We start from the raw sequence: 23,274 nt of genomic DNA, 5'->3' as shown, positions 1-23,274 counted from the left end.
CTCCACCCACAGACTCCCGCCATTAGTCACAGTCTCCCTCGCTTTCCGGATGTATTTTTCTAATATTCACACCTCGCTTGTCACCATAGAATCACTTAACCTCCTATATAACCTGCAAATTTGAAGAAGCTGTCAGACTATCTGAGCGAAAGTTGGAACTTGATTTCACACTTATATGCAAATACACTCACACATATCCTAAGTAATGAGCCTTGAATTATTACTCTTACTCTATAGTGGCTTGAAGTTGTTCTCTATTCAGTGGACAAGTATGAATGAATAGGGAATTATTATTATTTTGGATCACACGAGGGAACGAAATATCTATTTATGGAATTTAAAATACTTTTGGAAAACACAGTTATTGAGAATGCTGATAATCTTTTCCATGGGAAAGATTTACAGAACATATTCCCAAATTGTTAGCTCTTTCTCTGGGTGAAAGAACTCAGTTTAAGGAAGCTTGCCTTCATTAACAGATCCAACTGCGTTGTTCTAGCTTGTGGTCAGTGTTGGGAGCACCCAGAGGTCATCAGATAGTGGTTTCTGCTGTAGCCTTATGTCATCAACAGGTCATGCTTGGTTGAACTGAGGTTTTTCAGAGATCCCTGTGCATGTTTGCTAAGCCTGTGGTACTCATTATGGAAGGTCTGTATGTGAGTGTCCTTCAGTAAAGAGGGGGTTGCAGGTGAACAGTTTGGATTCAGAGTAGAGTCTGAGGTCCTTCGTGGGTCAACGGCTCATCTGACCATTTAAGAGAGGGGTCATGATTTTTAGGCTCTTTTCTGTTTGTGTGAGAGAATTAAAGGGAGGTTGTTGTAGGACCCCTCGCTGCTGTGACCAATCCTAATCATTAAGGGGTTAAAACAAATAGTCATCAGATTTGCTTTGTTGTAAAAGGTTTGGTTGTCTTGCATGTGTCATCCCAATTGGACACTTTATCTGTCCTAATTATGTTGCTTTTCTGGAAGTTAAATAAACCTCCCAAAGTTAGCCACAATGTAGCCTTTTATCAGTGCATTAAAAGTATTTTCTGTACTCCTCTTGCCATAATGGTTTATTATTTATGTTTATATGTAGAAGAAATTATATAATAAAACATGTTTGAAAGAATTAATTAATCAGCCCCACTGGTTTTATCTTGTGCAAGAGACTCTTCAGTTAGCACTAATAAAACAGCAGTGTGTTTATTCCCAGGGGAATGAATAAAAGGTTCTTTTTATTCCACATGCAGCTTATCCATGCTAGACAAACAACGAAAGCTATGCAACGTTCCTGATATCTGAAAGTCCTGCTCTCTCTCGCTCTCCTGAAGTGGAAATGAATCATGGGTATGTAGAAACATGTCATAGCAAAATACAGCTTGTCTTACTAGCTTGATCTGTCTCCTGCACTTCAATGTTACTTTTAGTTGTTGGTTTTTTCGCTGAAGAAGATGAAAAATTAGCAGTTTTGGTCAAAAACTGATTTCTCAGTGAATCTTCGTCTGCAGATCTCTACAGTATAACAATATTTTGGCTTTGTCGTCTACCTCTCTGATATTTAAACATTATTAAACATGCTGCTGCAGCTTTTTCAGTCAGTTTTTCAATGCTTAACACACTTAAATGAAGTTGTGTGACAGTGTGAATTCCTGCCAATGTGAACTAGAAGCCTTGTAGCAATTGTTGAAACACCTGTTTATTAGCAGCTGCAACCAGAGCTTGAATTTGACTCCAAGTGTATTTCTGTACAGACTGCATTTCTTGTTCACAAATTTCTGTTTTCATTAGCAGTCTATATGTATCCATTAAAATACTGAATAAATGATTGGGTTTGAAGTTTCTTTTTTCAAATGACCAGGAGCTCTTTTTACAATATCAGTGCAGCTTTAATTACATATTTGGCTGCTTCATTATTATTATCTTTTGTTTTTGGTTTTTTTTTTTAATTGTATTTAAAGTAATTCCAATATTTTTTTATTTCTTTAACTATGTAAAAGCAAACTTTTATCTGAAATCTACTCTTTAAGAATCGCCCCACTTGCAAAATGTTTTCTTGCAAAAAAGTGCCAACCTACTTATTCTCAGGTTAAAAAACCAACAGTTTTTTAAACACAGTAATTAGATTAATATTAAGTTTAATTGATTAACATACTTTTGGAAAAAATTACTCTTTAAACTTTGATATCACTTGTTTTTTTTTTAAGTTTAGTTAATATGAACATAGAGGGGTTTAGCATCAGAGCACTTTATTATTACTGAAAAAGGTATATGGAGTAAAATAACAACATTAGTCCAGTTCAATCCCGTTTTGGAGCTACATATTTCTTTACTATAATAATATTAAGCAAAATAATAATCTGTGTTTGGCATTCTTACTCTTTAGGAATGCTTTGTAATCAGTCTGCTCTCCTTTTTCTCTAATCCGCAATACAAAAAGCAGTCTTATTTCTCTGAGTGAATGGGAAGCTTTTGTCCAAGCCACCTATTGATAACCCATAACCCCCTTTCCTTCTTGTGAAGGGTGGATCAGTGTGCAATCTATCCAGTTGTGCACCAACAGCAACAGTTCAGCGGACTATAAAAAAGATGCACATAAGAACTTTTTCTTGGTGTGGAAACTTTTAAGTACTATCCAAAAAGTTCAGTTTGGGTCTAGACTGTTTTGAATAAAAGAGCTAAAGACCATAAACGATAAGAGAGTTTAAATAAAGACTAAAGGCACTTAATGCAGGATTCCCGTATCCTTGTAATTTGCTGCAGAGGAGAGGAGGAGTCAGGGGGAGGGGAATACCCAGCAGGGAGGGGAGCATGAGAGAGCAGAGGCCATTCACTTTGACACACACAAACACACACTCCAATGCAAACACATGAACACTTCCAGGCACACACATGCAGGCTGTGGATGCAGGAGAGTGGGGGGGAGAGAAGCTTTCAGAGACAGAAGCAGAAAGAGGAGATCCTTGGCAAGCTGAAGAGAGTTAAAGAAAAGAGCTGGAAGACTGAGTTGAGGAGGAAACCCAGCCTTGGTGTGTGAGCTCTTGTGTACCTTATTTAGGACTGGAGCGCACACCAACTTCAAGGAAGAAAAAAAGAATTACAATGCCTCTGAGAATTTGGAGAATTTAAGGGTTTTTTTTTTCTTTTTCTGGAGCTGTTATGAAGACTTTTTGGAAAACTCTGGATATGTGACCTAAGGAAGTCCAGGATCCCTCTAAACTTCCCTGTCATCACTTTTGAAAAGCTTTTTGCTTTCATTTCTGCTGAAGGGAAAGGCCACAAAATGCCTACTGGTAAGAAGGGACATTATCAAACTATTATTTTATTCCTAAATATGCACTGACAAGTTTCTTATGTGATGATACTGGATTTCTGTCTCTGAGGATATTAAACATGCCAATATTTGTAAATTCTAATATTATTTAAGCTTATGCAGTCAATTTTATAACTGCAGTATTCATTCCCAATCACACTATTTCTGTGTGGTCCTCAGTTTATTAATAAGATTTATTGGTATCTGAAAAATCTTTTAATAAATATGTGTTGCTTCTCTCTCACTGCATGTTAAGGGGCCATTCTGCAGCCTGTGACCCAATTTAGAGCTTCAAAGGGCAGCAGCTGTCTGCAGGCTGCAAATGGGTATGAAACAATAAAGGAGAGGAGGGGGAATAATTACTTTTTAGCACAAACTCTTTGGAATTGAGGTGCTGGAGACAATGGAGTACTCCATTCTTCTCCACCCACCCTGCATGTCCACTGGGAGGGGAGGGGGTGCCCATTCTGAGCACATAAGTACACATGGTTGGATGGTTATGATCAAATCCTGGAAAAGTTTTGCTAGTTTAGTTTTTCCACCCAAACCAAAGAGGCCACCCTACAGCCCCAGCTGTAGGACTTTTTTTTTCAATCATGTCAGAAATTGAGTCTAGTAAGTTGCTGTCACAGAGAAGGCTGAAGGGTGTGAACTGCAAGTGTTGCATGGGTGTCCTGTGGGTAAGTTGAAGACTGGAGGTGTCTGAAAATAGGGACAGTGGATGCTTTTCCCTCAGCAACATTGAGCTATGACTACACTGCACATTCCTGAGGGCTGTCTCCACAATGTCAAAAACAAAGAAACTGGACACTTTATCTTTAGGGTAGCTTAATATGTTATATGTGTTGCGGTTGTTTTGAGTGTTTTTACTGTATTATGTTAAAATGGGGTTAATTACTCCTTTGGCTGTGCACATGTGTTTACATACTGTAGATTTTACGAGGCCATGAAAGCCAAAAAGAGTTGAGTGAGGCGAAGTTTTGTTAAAAGGCTGATATCAGCTAATATCTTACCTAAAGTTGCTAAATATGATGATGTCTTTATTTATTCAAGTTCAGAAGAGAAAGCTGAAACCAACAGATTCTCTAAGGGGGACCAACAACCCCAGTCTCAGACAAATCCAACTGGTTTATGTTATAAATGCTATGAACAATCAAACCCTACATTTGCATTGAAAAATGAATTATGAATAAGCTGCTAAGTTACACAGAAGATTTATTTAGGTGGCAATCCCCCCTAGATATAAACTTTAAACAGAAACCTGCTTAAAAGTCCTAAACTATCTCTTTAAATTGTGCAAATATAAACTGTAAATATCTTATGGTTATGATTAGGGCTGAAAGTAATGAGTATTTTGCTAATTGATTAATGTGCAATTTTTTTCGATTAATTATTGGACGGCAAAAGGTTCATGAAAGGAAGATTTTACGCTGAATTAAAACCAAGTGAAGCTAAAGCTGTGCCCTTTGAAGACCTCTACTTAGAGCATATTATTGGACATAAGAGGATTGTTCATCTTAAAAGCAAAATGTTTTATTACTGAATTAGTCTATGATCAATATATAATCAAGATTGTTTCAGTAAAATTTTTCAGCCCTAGTTATGATGACTATTTATACTTTTGTACGGGAAAATGTTGTTGTTAATTGATGCCCCAGCTGCATCCTGTGTGTTTACCTTGTTTTTTCTTAGGCCATAAAAGCCTAAAAGTACAAAGGTCAAAGATCAGGATTCCTGCAAAAGTATTCGCCAAGAATATTATTCAAAGAGGAGTTGTATTCTCTTCTACCTTCTCTTGTTTTGCTCTAGCAATTAATGTCGAAGAATTACATTTGAGTATATTACCCTAATCTGTGCTGTTCTTATAGGTTTGGCATCAGGTTCAGTGGAAAACATGCTCCCAGTCTCCAATCCTATGTTTCACCCTTTTCCATGTCTCCAAACTCTCTGGCTTCTCTATCTGTCTCCTTTTGCTCTCCACATTAAAAGGTTGCAGTGTGAAATCCAGAGCGACATTTTAGGGTCTTTAGCGTCAGTTGCGATCTAGGCTGTATCTCTATCAGAGATAAGGACAGAGCTCAAATGGACCCTGTGTAACCTGGGAACATGTGGCTGCACAATAATTTAGTTGTTTAGTCTTGATTTTCTGAAGCATAGACTATTATAAAGGTAGTGATTGTCTGGGTAGATTGAGTTAAAGCAAAAGGCAGAATTTGTAATAAATATCAGTGAGGGAACGGAAGAAAGGAAAAATTATGGGAGTGGGTGGTGTTTGACCTCTGGCCTTCTTTCTCATCTTTTCTTCCTACTTTCATTCCTCTGGGACATCTACCCCTCATCCCTCACTCTTCCTCACAGTTACTCATGTCCCAGAGGTTAAAGACACTGCCAAAGTGAAAACAAAGGCTGCTGCACTGCAACTGGTGTTAGTTATCCATTCAGAGTTCTTGAGTTTCTACTTAGAAGCATTCAGGACCGTTAAAGATTGAGTTGCCATCTGGAAGAGACAGTATAATAAACAAGAACCCACAAGCAACTCTGACTAAACTACTTGTAAGTTGTGTAAAGTGTAGTCTTGGTGCTGCACACTGTTGTTGAAACATGTCCTTTTTCTGCAAAAACTGTCTGTTTTCAGTTGAAATTTTAAAGAGTTTTTGTATTTATTGAGGTGCTTTTTTAAATGTAATTTGAAGAGCAGCAGTTTTGAAACTTCTTATAATGGAAACCTCACTATGAATCCCAACCGTCGCTGGAAAAAAGACAAACCTGTTGCAAGCCAGCCTTACTAGTTTTAATTAATATTTGCTATTTTCATGAGCCTTCATTGTGGGAGAGTTTTATTTTGTTGTTTCTATTGAGCCTAAGAGATAAAACACTGCCCAAAATATACACTTGAGCCATGGTGGTCAGTACCACATGATGTACAGGTTGGGCGATGGTTATTTTCTTGAACAGAAAAGAATAGACATGGTGTGACTGTAAGGAATGTCTGGTGGAAGCCGAATTGTTAAGAAATGCCAGATGTGTTTTCAGTTTCATCACAAAATCTGATGATGGAGAAAAACAATGACAGGAAGGGAAAAAGAAAATGTTCGGAAGTCAGTTTATGACTGGCTATGAGCGGGATATATAAAAGTGGGTAAGAGTGAAATGTTTATAGAATATTTTTTATTACCTGATAGAAATAGCTGGAAAGAAAGTCATTCAACTTGTTGGTATTTTCATTAAAAAAAATCTATTGGTTCTGGATATTATTTGGGCAGCTTTGAGTGTTGGTGTTTGCAAAACCCTTATTAGATATACTAGATATATATATCTTATGTTTCTGCAGTGTTTTCTACAGAGTAGCTTGAAATGTAAAAAAAAAAGCAACCCATCAAACAGTACTGGCTTAAATGTTTCTACAAGGCATCCATTGTTCCCTCTGTGTTTGTCTCTGAACATTTTCATTCAAGGCATTGTTATATAGCTCCAATATAGTTTGACTATGAAACACTACAGCTTTTCATGACTGTTCCAAAAGCCCCTGGAAATATCCATTTCAATTTAAAGTGTTCATACAACAAAAGTTTGATCTGCGATTCGGCATGCATATAAGGTCATTAAGTTTTTTAATTATGCAAGGAGATAAATTTGCCATCTAGGCTTCAATTCCTGAAATGCAGTCCTAAAATTGTATGAAATAGTGCACAGAAGTTCCAAAGGAGAAATATTACGGTGCATTGTATCCCCCAAGAAAAAGGGGTTCAAATTTAGCATTTACCAAAGGATGTTCTTTGTTAACTTGTTTTTTAAATCGAACAAAAGGTTGTAACTTTTATTATTCTTTTATGATTTAAATGCACACAAAGTAGTTTCTAAAAACGACTTTTATTTCTAACAAATATGTTTTTTTCTCCCTGTACTCTGAAGCCTGATATTTTGAGATCGAGTTGAAACTTTTCAAGCAAGCCAGAGTTTTATACGTGATGTGTCTGTGTGTACATAAAATAGGCATTTTTAAGCTAGACCCTATTAATGTGTTCTATTTTGAGCAGTGGCTAATTGATTGATCTTGTTGGTACATAAATAATTCTAATCAATCCTAAAGGTAAAGACCAAAGTGTTGATGAGCAAGATTGTGCAGTAGTTTCTGTAAAGCGCTTCACATCTGGTGCTTAAATGTCTCATGTTAATGATTTGCATATATTTGCATTTGTCATGCAAATTCAGCAGAGACCTATATGTAAGCAGGTCTGGTCCATGGGACTTTATTTGTCTGGCTCTGTAATGTATTTATCTAACTCTAAAATGTTTCCTGCTCTTTCATTTCAGTCTCTTGAAGTAGCCAAAGCAAGTAGGTATTTGCTCAAGTGGCTGCCATTACAGGATGAAGTTCTCTTCTTTGATATTCCTTGGACTGTGTTTTCCTGCAGAGAGATACACCCTGGGAATCACATGTTTGATGTTTCTTGCTGGAGCCCCTTGCTACATATTGTCTGTGTATTCTCCTGTTAGGACCCCGTGATTAAGGGAGACACTTGACTTTAAATAAGCATAGAAAATGGTTTTGCTCAGTGATGTTTATGTATAAAGTATATAAAGTAATTTTTCACAGTTTTTATAACTAAAAGACATGTCTATTTCAAAGTGCTCTTAGAGGTTTTTGAGCTGCTTGTGAGGCCCCGGGGCCGTAAAGAGGGAGCATTGCTCTCCGCTGTTTGCTGACCACTTTACAACAAAGACCACTTCAGGTGGCTGTAAAGAGTACGACTGAAGTGAACCGTCGAAATTTAGCATGAGTCATTAAACCTGGCTGGACTGGTAGCGAGGCTTGTCCGACTGGCTAGCACCAGCAGAGGGAAATCACTGCGCTTCTGTTTGAGTAGTTATGATTCAGTACACTGAGAGTCTGTTACACTGGCAGGCTTGTGAATGTTCCGTTTATGCAAGTCTTGTTTAGGATTAGTTTTAATGATTTTAAAAGTGACAGAATAAGTATGATGAGAAAGTGCGAAGCCTTTCCCTGTACACAGAGAAATATTTACGCTCTGTGTGGTTAAGAGCTTTAATCTTTATGTCTGTGCATAGTTCAAAGATTATCCATGACTACATTTTTATAGTACTAAATTATACAGGTCAAGAACGGAGACGCCTGTCACTATTGATTCTGATGTGACTGATCCGTGAGATCACCTTCTGTAATCTCATGATAACAGAGATGTTTGTCTCTTTTTTTAGTGCAAGAAAATCATATTCTTCGAGATAATGAGATGATTATGATGAGAGAGTTAATTATAACATTTGATTAACTCCATGAAGAAATGTGGAATTTCCAGCAAGTTGCAACTAATGTTTAAATTAGAATGAAATAGTAGACATAACCACAAGTTGTAGGGTTCATATAAGAAATATAGTCTGAAAATAAAAGGCTATAAAAGGTTTATTTTAATCAACGTATTGTCATTCCCTAAAATTTCTTTATTTAAGGAGATTGTCAGGAATTGGTTGAGGTTTGTTGACCCAAATGCAGAGGCAGGGAGGCAGGGAGGCAGAGGTGAGTTTCTTGATCATTTAATGATGAATAAAAAAACAACTGAACACGGAGGCAGGAAATAAAAAAATCAAAACATGAAAACAAAGTCAAACAAACCAGAAACCATAGAGACATCAGGGGGAAGACTGTCATGAGGGGGAAGACTCAGAGAGACAGAGTTGGAGGAAGTTTGACGAGGAACCAGCACTGAGGAACTGAACAGAGGGTGTATTTATGGGAGACTGAAACAAAGAAAGGGCTAACGAGCAGATTGGAAGCAGGTGTGAACAGAGCAGACAGGAAAAGAGCTAGAGAAAGAGGAGAACACAAGAGGGCAGCAGAGGGCAACAAATAAAAACCTGAAAACAACCAGAAAACACAACAAAATAAGAATTAAACCACTAAAACAAGAAAACATGAAGCAGAGTAAAACTGAAACTCAAAAGAAAACATAACAGAACCAGAACTATGACAGAGATAGCTTTCTAAAATACTGTAGGAACTGTGTCAGACCTGTTAATGGAGCAATAATGTTGCCACTAGAATACACCAAACAGAGAAGAAAGCATATTTGAAAAGCTGTATGGGAAGAAAGTAGCTTTTTCACATCTTTTATTAATGTAATAACACTTTTGTTGTGGATAAAACTCAAAATCTTTGCATAAATTATACTGGATTTTTTTTTTTTTTTTATTGTGCACATACATGACAAGCCTGGTTTCCTCTTGGTTTCTTTTAAAATATTCATATAAATCCTTATTTAAGCATTTTAATAATCAAAATCATTTATAAAATCTATTGTATTTGGTGTTTGCCACTCTTCATTCTGCTTCTCTCTGGCTGTCAGTGTTTGCCTTTCAGCTGGGCCTAATGTTGAACATATGAAATCCTCTCTCTTTGTTGAGTTTAATGAAAGCCAGGGATGGAAGCCAGGTTGCTCAGACACTCGCTGTATTCACTCTCTCCCTCCACTGGCTGAAAACACTGGCCTCACACACAACCCTTAATCCTCATGTGCACGTGCAGAGACAAACAACACATACACAGAAGAGCCTGCATACTTAAGACCATAATTAGAGATCATTTACTAGGATCAAGTTGAAAATAATCTGGATAGTAGGTAACCAAATCCTGGTCATCTTCTCTCTGCCTATGTGTGCGTTAAGATTGCAGAGGTTGATGTGTGCATGTGTGAGAGGGGAGAGAGTCAGTTCACCAAGGAAACGGACAGGGTGTGCCCGAAACATGAAGCTGAAGGGTTGGACAGAGGGGGTGGGCAAACACAAGATGGGGCAACCTCTTGGTGGTGTTTTGGCTTTTTTATTGGCTCATATTTTAGTCTCTATGTGCAGGATGCAGATAGCTTATTATTCTACCTACATTAGCTGAATTAATTAGCAATAGGACAATTTGGCAATCTGCGTTGGTTTTCATATCTATGGAGTCTTGAATATTTTTTTTTTTTTAGCAACAGAAATTGGTAGTTACCTTTTAATGATGTGGGATGTAATTTAATCTGTGTCTTTTTGCATTGTATGCATGAAAGCAGAGCGTTGCTTACTGAAAGCCGAGACCGTTGGCGGTTGTGTGAGTTGATTTTACTCAGATTCGTTGTTTTTTCAGATCTTTCATAGTTGAAAACTGGGGCAAGGCTGGGATTGCAAACATTTGGAGGACAAAAAAACAAACAGCAAATCCTCTCCAAACTTGTCAGAGGGAAACAAAAACTTCATGCCACTTTAGTATTTAGATGTTTTTGTTCTTTCCTGCTTTTCTTGGCGTCACTGGAGCAGGATTCTAAGTAGAGAAAGCTGGGATCCATCTATGCCTCAAACACTCTTTTTTAGTGTTCAATGCTTTGGATTTCAGTTACAATTGTATATTTTTTGATGGAAAGTTCAGGAGTATTGATTTTATCTGATAATAATCTACAAAAGGTTGAGCAAGGATGATGCTAAAAACTGTTTTGTTTTTTTTTACGTTTGTAACGTAAGCGTCTACTAATACTTTTTAATTTAATGTTCAGTAAACAAAAGAAAAACAAACACTGTTAGTTATTTAAGTCAAAACAATCAAACAGTGCTGTAACAGAAGGGTACCAAAAAAAAAAACAATATAAAAAAATTATAATGTAGAGTGATTTTTCACTAAGAGAATTGTTTAAAAAAAAAAAAAAAAAAAAGTAGGACTGCAAAACACGTTTCTGCACATTTTTAGTTCCAAGGCTCCTCTCCTGTGGAACCAAATACAAGTTTTAGTCCAATATACAGACACCCTGTCTACTTTTAAGGCTAGGCTAAAAAACTTTCAGTTTTGATAAAGCTTATAGTTAGAGTGGGTCAGGTTATCCTGAGCCATCTCTATAGTTATGCTCCTATAGGCGTACACTGCTAGAGGACATAAGGACAGCTTTTCATCATACTGCCTAATTCTTTAGTCTATTCTCCCATTCTGCAATATTTGTTAAGTTCCATCAATAACTGTTATCTCTACTTATTCTTGTCTTAGTGGCTTTATCTGGTCTGTTCTTGCCAGACTCTGAAACCATCCTATCAATAAATATCAGCTGGGTTTCTGCCGTCAACACCTCAGATTATAGATGATAGAGTTGGGCCGATTTTTCAGTGCTTACTCATGTTTCTCTCCTAGACATAAATATGTACTCAGCTTTTACTGTGACTAACTGTATGTGCTCTCTTTCATCCCTGTGAGATGAAAACTAGCTCAAGAGCTCATCTGCTCAACTATTTTGGCCCCAGACGGAGCACCTTGTGAAGTTAGCTTACTATTACTTTTTTTAACATAGAAAGTTTTTATAACTCAGTACTTCTATGTTTGTTTCGTATGTCTGCTTGTATGTTAGAAATATATGGCAGTAGTTAGTCAGAAATATATGAACATTTTATTTTGTAGCATCGAAAAGCAGCGCATTTGTTTAAATTGAACACTTGGCATATTATCATAATGAGTAGTGGTTTGTTGAGACGAAATTAATTTCATATGAGCCCATATACAACAGACGATCTGTTTGAACATAGAAAATTAATAAGAATTGAACTTTAATTGATTTCACATTTGAGAAATTTACCTCTGTATTTGTCCCCATCCCTTTGAGGAGCAGTGGGCTGTGATCACAGGGTTCCCTGGGAGCAGTGTGCAGTTAAGAGACTTTATAGAGACCCAGAGCGGCAGTGGGGCTTGAACCCAGAACATCAGGATTCCAAGCTCTATGCCCTTACCACTAGGCCACCACTCCCCATTCAAAATAGGAGACACTTCTTATTCAAATGAGCAAGCTATGGACCAAAATATGTTTTTGTGCCAGTAAAACTGTTTTTGCAAGTGCGACTGAAAATGTTCAAGCATTTTAAGAGGCAAAGATTCTACATCGCTCTGCATTGATAAAAAAAAAAAAAAAGTTGGGAAACCCCTTGTCTGTATACATAAAAATAATGTTATTGAGTACTGTAAGGGTTGAAATGGGATTTTGTCAAATATCTCAGAGTAGGCTTAAAGTCCTCATTTTCATGATAAATCCAACCTGTGATCTTTTTTTCAGAAACCAGTCCAACCAGAATGCCGGCTTTAAAAGAGCCATTGCTATATCAGGAGGGCCTGTTGTTTGAAAAGGGAGAGAGTGGGTATGGAGCTGGACCCTTTGAGCTTGTTCTTAGTTTCATGTTTCATGTTTTGAAGTTGAACCTGTGATCTGTCATTGCTTTGAAGTGAGAAAGGTGGAGGCTGAGTCTTACCTCACTGAAGGCTTCTGGATGTCACTGTTGCTAAAACATGGGAGATGCTGGTACACCATGGCTCCTTGCTTTGTTGAGGAACATGGTTGAGCTTCGGAAAACTTTATTAGGACCCTTTTTGTCAGAAAAGCTAAATTTTTTATGTGAAGTCAGAATGACTGTGGGGCCCTGGGAGGCCAGTAACTGGCATTTAAAACATTCCTACAAGTAGACACTGTTGTAAAAACGGTTGACTCCCATTTGAACGCAATGAAATAGAGCTTTCATTCATAACGTGAAGTGTGCATAGTTTGCAGTGTTCAAACAAATACACACTCACTTATGATTTGGTCTGATATGTTTGGTTTTTTTCAAGTTTGTTTACCTTGGTGGTTCTGTGACTACTTTCTGCTTTTATACCAGTTAAAGGAAATGAATAAATAATTTGGAGGAACTGAGCATAAATCTTTAAGTACATGCAGTATATTACTTATACAGTTGGTATTCAATTAAACTGCTGTCAGTTGGATTATGGTCGGGTATCAGAGCGCTTAATAGATGGACTCTGTAAAAATGTAAAGTAGTACTTGCAACTGCAGACGAGAAGTCTTTTAGCATTCATGTCTTCATTCCATTAAGATATTAAATTAGCATTTGACTTTTGAACATCAATATAGACATCAGAGTCAACATTATGATGCAATCTGTCTACTGTTGCCATAGGCACACGCAGGTGAAGTGAATCCTGCAAAGTCTATGACTCGATGCAATCATCTGGGTTTCCTTGGATAGAAAACTTTTAACCTTTCTCTCTGTGTGATTTGATTGAATTGTCTCTGCAAAATGCTTTGAGATCACATGTGCTGTGAATTGGCACTAAATAAATAAACTGATTTGAATTAGATTGGATGTATATGGAGACATGCATTTAAATTGCTCTTATGCGTATATGTTGATGTTGATAATGATGATGATGATGATGATGATGATGATACTGTAATGGTTTTTGTTCGCCGTTCTGATCAGTTTTCTATTCTGCGTAATACATTCAAAATGCCCTTCCATTTTGCTTAGTGATGCTTTGGCCTACTCTACCATTTAAAGTTCAATCAAATGTCCCACCAAAGCCTGCAACACTGTGTATGGTAAAGGAGATAGTTTGGTGTTTCACATTGACCTTATTAATGTTTATTTCTCTCTGTTGTTTTCCTTCAGACGATTATAGTTACCTGCCTGATGTGTTGCCTCCACTTCTTGAGATCCCGGACTCTAGCTCAGACCTGAGCTCCGTTGACAACCCCTCACGCTGCCTTCACAACCTGGCCCTCCGCCACGCCTCTTTGCGTTACTGCTCTGCCATCAGTATGGACTCCTCTCCTGACAGTACTGATCGACCCATCAGCTACAGCTCCACTTCTTCCTCCGCCTCCTCCAGGGACAGTCATTGCTCCTTGGGCAGCCGTTCTACTCTTGTTGCATCCCCTCAATGTAATCCCATCACCTCTGATCGGGATTCTGGGGCGATTCGGTTGGAACTGGTCCCAGCTAGACAGCTGGGGTGTGAAGATGAAGATGAGGCAAACAGTGGAGAGGGCAGGAGACAGACTGCAGTAGAACATTTACAGCCAAAGTTGAGCGCAGAGGTTGGAGAGAAGATAAACCCTATGCAAGGACCAAAGACATATGTGGACCGGGTGGTACAGGAGATACTGGATACAGAGAGAACCTACGTTCAGGACCTGCGCAGCATTGTAGAGGTAAATCACGTTTCTTGTTTTGCATAGCATAACACACATGTTAATTCAAAATAATTTAGGCCAAATCAAATATAGCAAGGACAAGACACTTTAAAAGCATGGGGCACATCTAAAGAACATCACTTCAAAATCACCTTATGAAAATAAATAACTAAAATAACTTTACTGTCATTTTACACGTTTTAAAACATGAAATAGAATGTTTTTTTTTTAAGTTTGTACCTTTAACGAAAGCCAATTACCACAACAGAGTTTACATTGTATAAAAATAATCAAGATGAATATACATGAAATAAGTAAAGTGGGCACTATAAATAGAGAAAGCTAACAGTATAGATTAAAGAACTGATAATGCTTGAAGTAAAATTTCTTAACTGTCATGATGGGTTCACAAGTGAGACCCAGTTATGCAGTACACCACGGAGACGGAAACCGAAGTAAAACGTTGAACAATGTTTATTGTTACAAGCACATAGTTAACCACTGGTACTGGTTCAGGCCTGGGGAACTGGTTCACTGGAGTCTGCGTGGGAGACAGTTCAATTAGCGATTGCTCAGAGGAGTTTGATTCAGACAGTTTCAGATTTGTACCTTGAGGGTTCTTTGTTAAAGCCTTGAGAGGGAAACTGTTGGGTCCGGAGATTGTTTGTTCATCAGAGTCTGTTAGCTGCTTCAGCGTCTTACTTCTTGAGAGTGAGCTGACCTTGGCTTTGAGTTTCCAGCTCTTAGTCCAGAGCTGCATGGGAATCCAGAGAGAGACTTCAGGTTTGGCTCAGAGGGCAGGCTCGGCAGGTTAAGCTCTTCCTGAGCTTCACAGGAGAAAAACAGGTTTCCTGGAAAACAGACAAAGGTTAGAATCCAGTCTGGATTCAAAAGTCAACTAAGGTTCTCAGAGATACTAGGCTTAGGTGCTAACCAACTGGATCAACACTGCGGCGTTGAGGAAGGTCTGAAGACAGCTTAAATATTGTGGATCCTCTGATGATGGAATGAGCTCCAGCTGTGCAGGAGGCTCGACTCAGGAGGATCCACGGCAGACTCTGCTGGAGGAAGGTGGTACTTCTCCAGCTCCCAACATTAACTATCTCTCAATGACTAGAAATATCTCAATGAGTCCAGAGCCCTATAGAAGGCTAGGATAATTTTAGCAGATCCTAACCATCCTTTTTGAGCAAAATTCTCTCTTTAAACATCAGGACAGAAAAGCAAAATGCAATATTGTAAGACGAACAGACTGAAAAAAAAATCTTTAACCTGGTCAGTTCCAAATCCATGATGTAATTTGGCTTTTTTATGTGTTTTTCAATTGTTCTCTTTCACTCCTGTCTGAACAATAAATTTCCCCTTGGGGATAACACAATTTACCTGAATTTGACCTTGAATAGCACTATAATAGCACAAGGCTGTTAGAACACAGCTATATACAACACCACACAAACTGTGCCATTTCTGAGCTGTGAGATGTTCTGCTAGTGGAAAGTTTAGATGATATGCTGTGTAATTAGGCAAAGTTTGGAGTTGATCCAAACTGCAGTAAAAGGATATTGTCTGTGAATGATTGTTGCTGTTGGGGGTGTTTCAATTGGCAGCAAAGGCTACAAAAGTCCTCCAACGTTCGGTCTGATGGTCCTGCTCCTTGTGCTCTGTAGCCTCCTGCCTAAATGCAGGAGAAATCATTGTGTGGGGTAAAAAGGGAGGATCGTCTCCTGCAGTTTGAGTTATAAATGTTGCTTGTGGTGCATAGGCTGCATCCTACAGTCCTCTGCGCAGCCTTTGCTTGCCAGTGCAGCATATTTTTCTCTACTGCAGAGTAACTCCTGTGCCAAATAGTGATCCAGGAGCAGAGGATGCTCTCCATCAAATATCTGATCTGAAATGGTTTGACGCTGGCTAAGCATTGATTTTGAAGCTGGGCCATATGTTTTTGAAAGTTAAACTCTTCTGCCTCCCCCGCTGTTTAGAGTTGGCTTATCTCTTCTGACATATATGGCCTCCTTAACTCCTCTCTTTTCTGACCTAAAATTGTAAGTCCTGAGAACTTTGATCTCATGTGTTGAACCATATGTCTATGGAGAGGCTGATATATTCCCAATATAGACCTCTTGGAATTCCTCATTGCACTGAGCTGCATACAGTGTATATTCTTTTAAGAGGGACTGAAACTATCCTTTTAGTTTTGTTTTTTTTTGTTTGTTTTTTTGTCCACTTGAGTTACTCTGCTTGTTGCCTTCCCGGAATCTTTATGGTCACCAGTTTCAGCCCAGTTATAAGACACCATGCACCTTTGTCCTGGATACACTTGCAAACATTTGTTGTAGGTGTACACACTCAAGCAAATTGACTCATTTAGTGCTGTTGCTTTGAACTGCAAGAATATATATCGCCTCAAGTCTGAGCTTAAGTGTCTTTGTTAAGTGCAGTGGTTTGCATCAAAGCTTGCATGGTTTACCTCTACCTTTTCTATCTTTCAAAACGTAGTGCTCAGATTTCTTTTGTAATCACCATTCAAGTAATGCAGATTTCAGACTTAAACTGTCCAGTTCCAACCTTTTTTGATTGTTCATTGTTGGCGAAATTAAATTTTTATAGCTCTAGCTCTCATTTTAACAGTAGTATTCTTCATGTCTCCATAAAGGCCCAATATGTGATGTAAATCATTAATGAATAAAGTAATTAATAAATTAATAAATTTATTACAAACAATCCAGTAAAATTTCAAAATTAACACAAACAAACATGTATAACTGACATATCTTTACATTACAGATATAAGTAGTGCTTATGATTGAAAAGGGGTATGAAGAAGTAAACCTTGTTTAATCATAACTTTCTCCTTTCATTTAATTCTTAACACCAATAGTCTTCCTGACTCCTATTATTTTTATGGGTCCGTATTGCTCCATTAACTGAGCAAAAAAATACATTTATGCACATATAGATATACATATATACATTCAAACTTACCTATACACATCTTAATTCATGCAAGCCTTACCTGTAGACCAGATGACAGAGATCATATACGCCTATGTAGAGTCTGAGCTTTTTCTTAAAGAGTCTCAATATTCAAGCATGACAACTGAATATCCCCCATTTTCACACATTTTTACCAGCTACTTAAATAGCTCTTCAACCACTCTAGAACCTCTTCAACATACACCCTAATTCTCTAGTTTCCTGAATAATATATTGGGATCAACTTTGTCAAATACTTTCTTTTGGGAAAATAAACAGACAGATTGCAAACTTCTCTTTATCTATGAGGCTGGTGACTTCCTCTGTTTGTTCCAGGATTGTCACAGCTGTGGATCTCTGTGATCTAAAACCATACTGACTTTCAGATATTTGTTATCAATTAATTTCTTCTATGATGAGCACAAATTTAAATTTTTAATGAAGCATTTCTTTTTTTAATATTAGACAACTGTGGAAGTAGAGAAACGGGACTATAATTTTTGAATTGGTGTCTATCTACTTGTTTTTATAACAGAGTGATTTTTGCAGTTTTTATTTGTACAAAATTATTTGTCAATTGTAGCAATAATTGCCGTCTACTCTCAGTCAGTAAATGACTTAGAGTAGCCATGTCAAGTGATCGAGCTGCGTTCCTGATCTGTTTTTTTCTAAACGTTTTCTAAAAGAAAACAGCTGTTTTTTAATGGGGTGAGAATGCATACAGTCACACTCTCACATTATAAGGCTTTAGAAGGCAGACACATGCAGACAACACCCCTTTAAACATAAAAAATATGTATACATCATATGGCATTTTGTTCTAGCCTGTTACTGTATATAATGTTCCAGTATTATAACAAAACGTATAGGTCCAAAGACCACCTATAGCCTTTAGTTGACCAGACCACCCAGTAGTTGCTTTTGAATGGTATAGTAGCAAATTCTTCACTAGAGCTGTCTTCATTTAGTAGCAAAGGGGAAAACAAGGCGCACAGAGACACTCTTACACACACATTTCAAACTGCCCTGTGTGAGTTGTCCTGCAGCCCGTGTTTCACTAATCCCTCTGCCCAAAATGCTTCCTGCAAAGGAAGAGGGTGTGACAGCCTCGACACAAATATTTACTCAGGCACCCCTGCATTCACCTGTGTATCATCTGTCAGCGCCACTCTTTTTCCTTGTTGTTGTTGTTTGCTATTTTGCTTTTCTCTATATTTATTTGCACACATTTTCCTGCTTTCAGAATATATTGTTGGAATTTATGCAAATATACTGTGTCTTTGGTCTCTCGCTGCCCTGTGCATAACTACCCTGTTCTTGGCTCAACCATTACGTAACCAGACCATCACCAACAAGTAAAGTTGTAGAAAGATCATTGGGAAATTCTTTTCAGAGTTGGATTGGGATATTTAAATTTAATTTAGGAAGTATTTCTTAAAAAATATCCGTGAAAGCACTCCAGTGTGTGCACTCCATCGTTTGGAGTAATGGCTTCCTACTGTGGGGCAGTGTTATGTTTAGTTTAGCAAAAGACTATCTAAAGGTTAATGGTTAATACATGAAAGAGTCAGGTTTGTACTTGTTATGTCTGATGCTCAGAAGAGGGTGTGAACCTTCAGGTGTGTGCATGTGCTGATCTGATTGTTAACCTTTGGCAAGATTGCTGAAGCAGGGAACGATGACATGAGCAGGTCAGGCCAGGTCAGATCCCTAACCCTGTGGCTAATAAAGTATCACCTTACATAGTGCTGCTTGGAGCTAAAAAAATTTTAGTATGACCTGCTAACACAACCCTTAAAATAACCGCCATCTTGCCTGTGGGTAGATTTCCAATGTTTCTTAACTCAAACCCTTGGAGCATGATATGTTTATTTTGTCAGGATCGACACAATGAGTTTCCAGCACTATTACATAAAGTTTATTCTATTAGTTTATGTGGAAACAATCAAGTGGGCTCTATATCATGGTTCATATGTTGACTTCTTCTGAAAGGTTGTTAAAGTCTGGGGGTTACCATTGAAAATCAAGGGTCACTTATTGGGTTTGCCAACCAAACTTGCTTACTATGCATTTGAATGGTGCCTATGAGTTAACATTTTTGTTTTTTTTCATTAAAAGATAGATAATTAAATAGAATGAGTGTTGATGGTGGAATATCATTTGGAGCGTTAGAGTTCTCTGAACCGTCTCCCACTCTAGACCAGATAATGTCACAATTTATATAAAAAAAAGGTCTTTTACACTTTTCACAGTTTTCATCACAATAATGACTCCATATGTTAATAAGTCTATGATTTTGTGCTGGAATAGCACAATATTATTCTCATTGTTTATTCACCAATTATTAAATGATTCATAGAAATTGTGTTTGATTTTCTTTTTCTTTTTATTAAGACTCTAAAATCATTACTCCTGGCTCTTTTTTGATGTTTTTGCAAAGTATATCTAAGGCCACAAGCTCATTAAAATAAGCAAGTAAACAGTGTGATACCAGTGCATTCATTATAGGTGATTAAGAGTTGGAATTTTAATAGCAAATCAAACATCAACCTGAGAAACTCTCACAAAGCAACTTTGGCTAATGTTTTTTTTTTTTTTTTTTTTTGTATTCTGGCATTTTATAAACTTATTTTGAGTATGTAAGCATAAAACTAACTTTTCTTCTCATTTTATGAAAAAAAAAGTCCTTTCAAAAACGATGTTAACTAATAAAATTTTTTTTTTTTTGACATATAATGTTGTTATTTCAGTTACCAAAAACAGTTTCCATTTGAAAAAACTGTGCAAAATGCACAAAGGTTTTTGACTCCAATAGTACTTTCCAATAGGACTGAAAAAGCATTTATCCCAAAGACAAGGTTCATGAATCTGTGACAATGTTAAGTAGGGATTCTGTTGGTTTTATCCTTTCACCTCAGCAAAAAAAAAAAAAAAAAACAGTGAAAGCCCTAATGTCCAGGGCTAATCTGCCCATAATATTAACGAACAAAAGAACTGCACATTACACACAAACTAAACCATCAGAATAGAAGAAAGTCAACAGACCAAAGAGAAGGAAAAGGGACACTCCCTTACGTTTCTTCATCTTTGTATCCTATTAAGGTAAATGTTTGAGATAAAATGATTACTGCGTTTTTTTATGCAGGTTCAAAACTGCTTTGTTTTTCGTTTTTTCCTCACTGTTTTAACATTTGCAGGGTAGTTTCAGACTGGGTCTGGTTTCAAAACTGGTATTTTGTTGATATCTATTGTGCATCCAACCGAGCGTATCATTTAAATCACCTGTATGTCGGTGTTTGACCTGTAACTGTAACATGTTATTTGGGATGAACTCAGACCTGCAGTAACAGATATCATCAAAGCTCTGACTCAGAGACATTTTAGAGACACATAATAGAAGCGCACAGAAGGTTACTCTGAATATATGTGAGCTATATAACTAATTTATGTTTTTACACTAGTGATCAATGCTAATTCATATCAGTTTAGTTTATTAAACAATTTGTATTAGTTAGTGTATTTCCTAACAATACCATCTCTTTTTTACTGTTTACTCTGCAACAAGAAGTCCTCATTTAGGAGATCCAAGATTATAGTATGTTGCAAAGATTATGCTTCTAAAGAAATATTATTACCACAAATAAATTCTAATGTATAAATAAGATTAACTAAAATAGATATTTATTATTTGTGGCTTTACAATAAGTCCAAAAGTCCAAATGCAGCTTGGGTAGAAACATGTCTGCCTGTTTTTTTTCCCCCATGTTTCACTTTCTGCATGCAGGGCAGACAAAGGCCTGAGGTCTTTGTCTAAACATCATCCACACAAATATCATCACATCAGTAACGGATGGGATTTAGGCACTGATAAGGTGTGCTGAGTGAAAACTGTCCAAACTTACATGTACCTGTTTGTTTTCAATGGACTTTTGTTAAACCTGTCTTTCAAAGCTAAAGACTCATTTGTAGCAACATAATAGCCCCCAATATCTCTTTATCAGAGTGTTTACACAAAACCAAACAATTTCGACTTTAAAAGAGTCTAACTGATGAATCATAAAGCTTTCCCAGGGTTCATTTGGATTAAATCTTTATTTTGTAGTTTGATATGAGAATAGATGAAATGCTGTCCCAAAAGGTTGGATTTTCTCAGGATTAACAAAGTGAGGGGGACATTCAAGAGTGATCAAATCTAAATTGAGGCGTTATTACCTCAGTATCTGTAATTGTAGAACATTTTGGAGCACACTTCACATTACTAAGAGAGAATTTTAACATGTTTATTTTGATTATGTCATATGTTCCAAAGCAGTGCAAAGCAGGATTTAAAACCCGAAAAATTAAGTCAGGAAATATGAGCCTTGGTGTTTATAGTCTCTTTTCAAACTGTTCTCTGTCTTTGTCTCTACAGGACTACTTGGAGTGCATCAGCAACCAGTCTCGACTGGCCCTGAGCTCAGAAGATAAAGGCTCACTGTTTGGCAACATCCGGGACATCTACCACTTTAACAGGTACTGTTCACACACAGAAGCTGGACAGATTCACCTTAAAAAAGGAGTAGCAAAATGATCGGTTGCCCTGCATCTTGTGTTTCTAGGGTCTTCAGTGACACCTTTGTTGACAGAGTTTGCAACAACAAATTTTTTGTTATCTGAGAAGAAAAACTTTTTGCCCTCTATTTATTTTGACAAGCCGATAACTATCCAGAAATAATACTAGTGTACAGTGACTGTCCATTAAAAATTGTGTTTAATGATTAATTGACTAAAACTGTGCCAGCTACAGTGTTGTACATCTATGTTCTGTATGTTATTTTGAAAAAGGCAAGTGTGAAGCACTAGAAAATCAGACCAACTGATATTCAACTGCGGAAAACGTTACGTTTTAAAATGTTTATTTAAAATATAGATCAAGCTCTGATTCAGGCAGACATAAAACGCAGGCAAGGCTAAAAGCAGACAGGCTGACATGGCTGAGGCTTGTAAGGCAGGCTGACAGAGGCAAAGGCCTTGGCAAGTTTTGTGGACGGGAAAACAGTCTACTGCGTTGTCTTTAAACAAAGGAAAGATGAGATGGCCAACAAGGGTGAGGAGAGAGGCATGAAAATACAAGACAAGAACTTGGTCGTGATCAGGCAAGACCTGTGTAGTACTGTTCGAGATGTTTGTTTAACAAGTAAAGAGAGTGGGAAAGTGATGTCTGACCAGTGTTGTTTTTGACAGTCATCTTAGATTTAGTTTAACTCTTCTGGACGAAAAAATATTATTAGTCTTAGTTGAATTTTAGTCATTAGGTGATAGTTTTAGTCGGTTTTAGTCGACTGAAACTGGTTTCAGTCAGTTTTATGCTGCAAAAAAAGTTAACCTTTATAATTTCAAATAACAACCAAATTCTTTACCAGATTGACAGCTCTTGCCTAGATACTACAGTTGCTGGGTATAGAATGCTGCCGTGCAGTCCATCATTGCTGTTGGGTAGAAAACTTGGATTTATAGAATTCAAATAAGCTTTTCATGAATTAATGCCCTACTTTATAAAAAAAATTGTCTGACAAAAGCTGTTAATAATACCGTTTACCCATAACCCCATACTGCTCCAAGGGCGCCGCACTATGGCAGCCCACTTGCTTCCTAAGGGGATGGGTTAAATGCAGAGAGTTCAGTTGCTCTGATCTTGTGACAGTGTAATGACAATAAAACGCTGGAAAGAAAAAGAAATTCTCAGTGTTCGGCGAGCAATACCACGTAATTCCGGATTTCTCACCTGCCACTCCTGTCATGGTCCATCTGTGTTCATGCAGAATGTGTGCCGCTGCACCCCAGGTGAGTGGCGTGACCAAACAAGACGCAGCTGCATGGCTGATACTGCTTAGCTTGTCTAAAAGATTACAGTCTGATGACCCACTAATTTTTATTTAGTCTCGCCTCGTTGACAAAAACTTAAACCCACAACTAGTCATGTTTAAGTCATCAAAGGTCTACGTTTAGCATGTCAATTTTCGCTATCCTCATGAAAAAAGGA

At 37.5% G+C, this 23,274-nt stretch overlaps 1 protein-coding gene across 3 annotated transcripts in view; it reads left to right on the top strand.

The window, feature by feature from the left end:
• The window catches only part of LOC119779124 (pleckstrin homology domain-containing family G member 1), a 48,441-nt gene that overhangs the window by 4,835 nt on the left and 20,332 nt on the right, over positions 1 to 23,274 (top strand). Inside the window, exons 1-3 of one of the 3 annotated variants that reach the window (XM_038278654.1) lie at positions 2,818 to 3,274; positions 13,756 to 14,297; positions 21,664 to 21,764. In XM_038278654.1, coding sequence (XP_038134582.1) covers positions 3,265 to 3,274; positions 13,756 to 14,297; positions 21,664 to 21,764 — 653 coding nt within the window. In that variant the 5' untranslated portion in view covers positions 2,818 to 3,264. Of the gene's footprint in view, positions 1 to 2,817; positions 3,275 to 3,955; positions 3,975 to 13,755; positions 14,298 to 21,663; positions 21,765 to 23,274 lie in introns of those variants that run through there. The other 2 variants (XM_038278656.1, XM_038278655.1) reach the window with 2 other exon arrangements.

Source organism: Cyprinodon tularosa, unplaced genomic scaffold (genome assembly GCF_016077235.1).
Source record: "Cyprinodon tularosa strain WSP-4 unplaced genomic scaffold, ASM1607723v1 ctg143, whole genome shotgun sequence".
Taxonomy (NCBI): Eukaryota; Metazoa; Chordata; class Actinopteri; order Cyprinodontiformes; family Cyprinodontidae; genus Cyprinodon; species Cyprinodon tularosa.
This window is presented reverse-complemented; position numbering and strand designations above follow the sequence as displayed.